The 989-nt window shown below is 66.5% G+C and overlaps 1 protein-coding gene across 2 annotated transcripts in view; it reads left to right on the forward strand.

Annotated features, from left to right (window-relative positions):
- The first annotated feature begins 844 nt into the window (after positions 1 to 844).
- TGFBR1 (transforming growth factor beta receptor 1) overlaps positions 845 to 989 on the forward strand; it is a 56,240-nt gene continuing 56,095 nt past the window's right edge. The window contains exon 1 of one of the 2 annotated variants that reach the window (XM_040481805.1): positions 845 to 989. In XM_040481805.1, the coding sequence (XP_040337739.1) occupies positions 908 to 989 (82 nt within the window). In that variant the 5' untranslated portion in view covers positions 845 to 907. The other variant, XM_040481807.1, reaches the window with a different exon arrangement.

Here is a 989-nt window from a genome sequence, read left to right on the forward strand (position 1 = left end):
CCTTTCCCACCTGGATCAGGAGGAGGTCAGAAAGGAGTGTGGTTTGGAACCCGTTCTGGGTCTGCTCTGAGTTCCGAAAGGAGAGAGGCTCTTCGGGGGTGTGTCGGAGCTCAGGATCTGAAGTCTAAGTCTGAGATCTGAGACCAGGATTTGAGGACTTTCAGGGCCTGGAATTTGAGAGGTGGGCTAGGTTGGGGTTAGACACTGACAGCGGGAGGAGAAGACTGAGTCATATATCAAAGGCACGGAGGAAGGACTTGGGGGGCGGGCTGTTGAAAGTTGAAGCTTGGATTTGGGAAATGGAAGTTGAAGCCTGCCTGACGACCGCGGATCTGGGCGACTGTGTTGAGGATTGGTGGTGCAGGGCCATGAAGGGGGGATCGGGGTGGGGTTGGGGTCAGTGCTAGATCTTAGGTGCTGAGAGAAGGCTACAAGAGAAGAGCGTTAGAGCTGCCACAGCCTTTTTCCGAAAGCGACTCACACCCAGACACACCTCTCGTGCAACCCTCGCCCTCCGGGGCTGGAGGCTAAGCCAGGGCAGGGCTCGCTAGACCCTGCCGCTACCCGGCCTCTTCCAGGCAGGGAGCGGCTCGAGCTGGGGCAGGGGTCTGGCAGCACGGCCCCCGGGGAGTCTGGGGGCGTGGTCAGAGGCCGGCGCCCGCGGCTGCGGATTGGCTGTCCAGCGAGCCCGTGGGCGGGGCTCCGGGATTGGTCCCGCTTGGCCGCTCGCAGACAGCCGGGAGGCGGGGCCGGCGGGAGCCCGCCAGCCAATGGACGCGCAGCCCCGGAGCAGTTACAAAGGGCCGGAGCGAGGCCGCCGCGGCGGCGGGAGGTGGGGCGAGGCAGGGCTTGCTCAGGCGAGGCGGCGGCCGGGCCGGACCGGGCCACAGGCGGTGGCGGCGGGACCATGGAGGCGGCGGCCGCTGCTCCGCGTCCCCGGCTGCTCCTCCTCGTGCTGGCGGCGGCGGCGACGCTGGCCCCGGGGGCGA

Source organism: Herpailurus yagouaroundi, unplaced genomic scaffold (genome assembly GCF_014898765.1).
Source record: "Herpailurus yagouaroundi ecotype Mexico unplaced genomic scaffold, PumYag 160, whole genome shotgun sequence".
In the NCBI taxonomy this organism is placed as follows: Eukaryota; Metazoa; Chordata; class Mammalia; order Carnivora; family Felidae; genus Herpailurus; species Herpailurus yagouaroundi.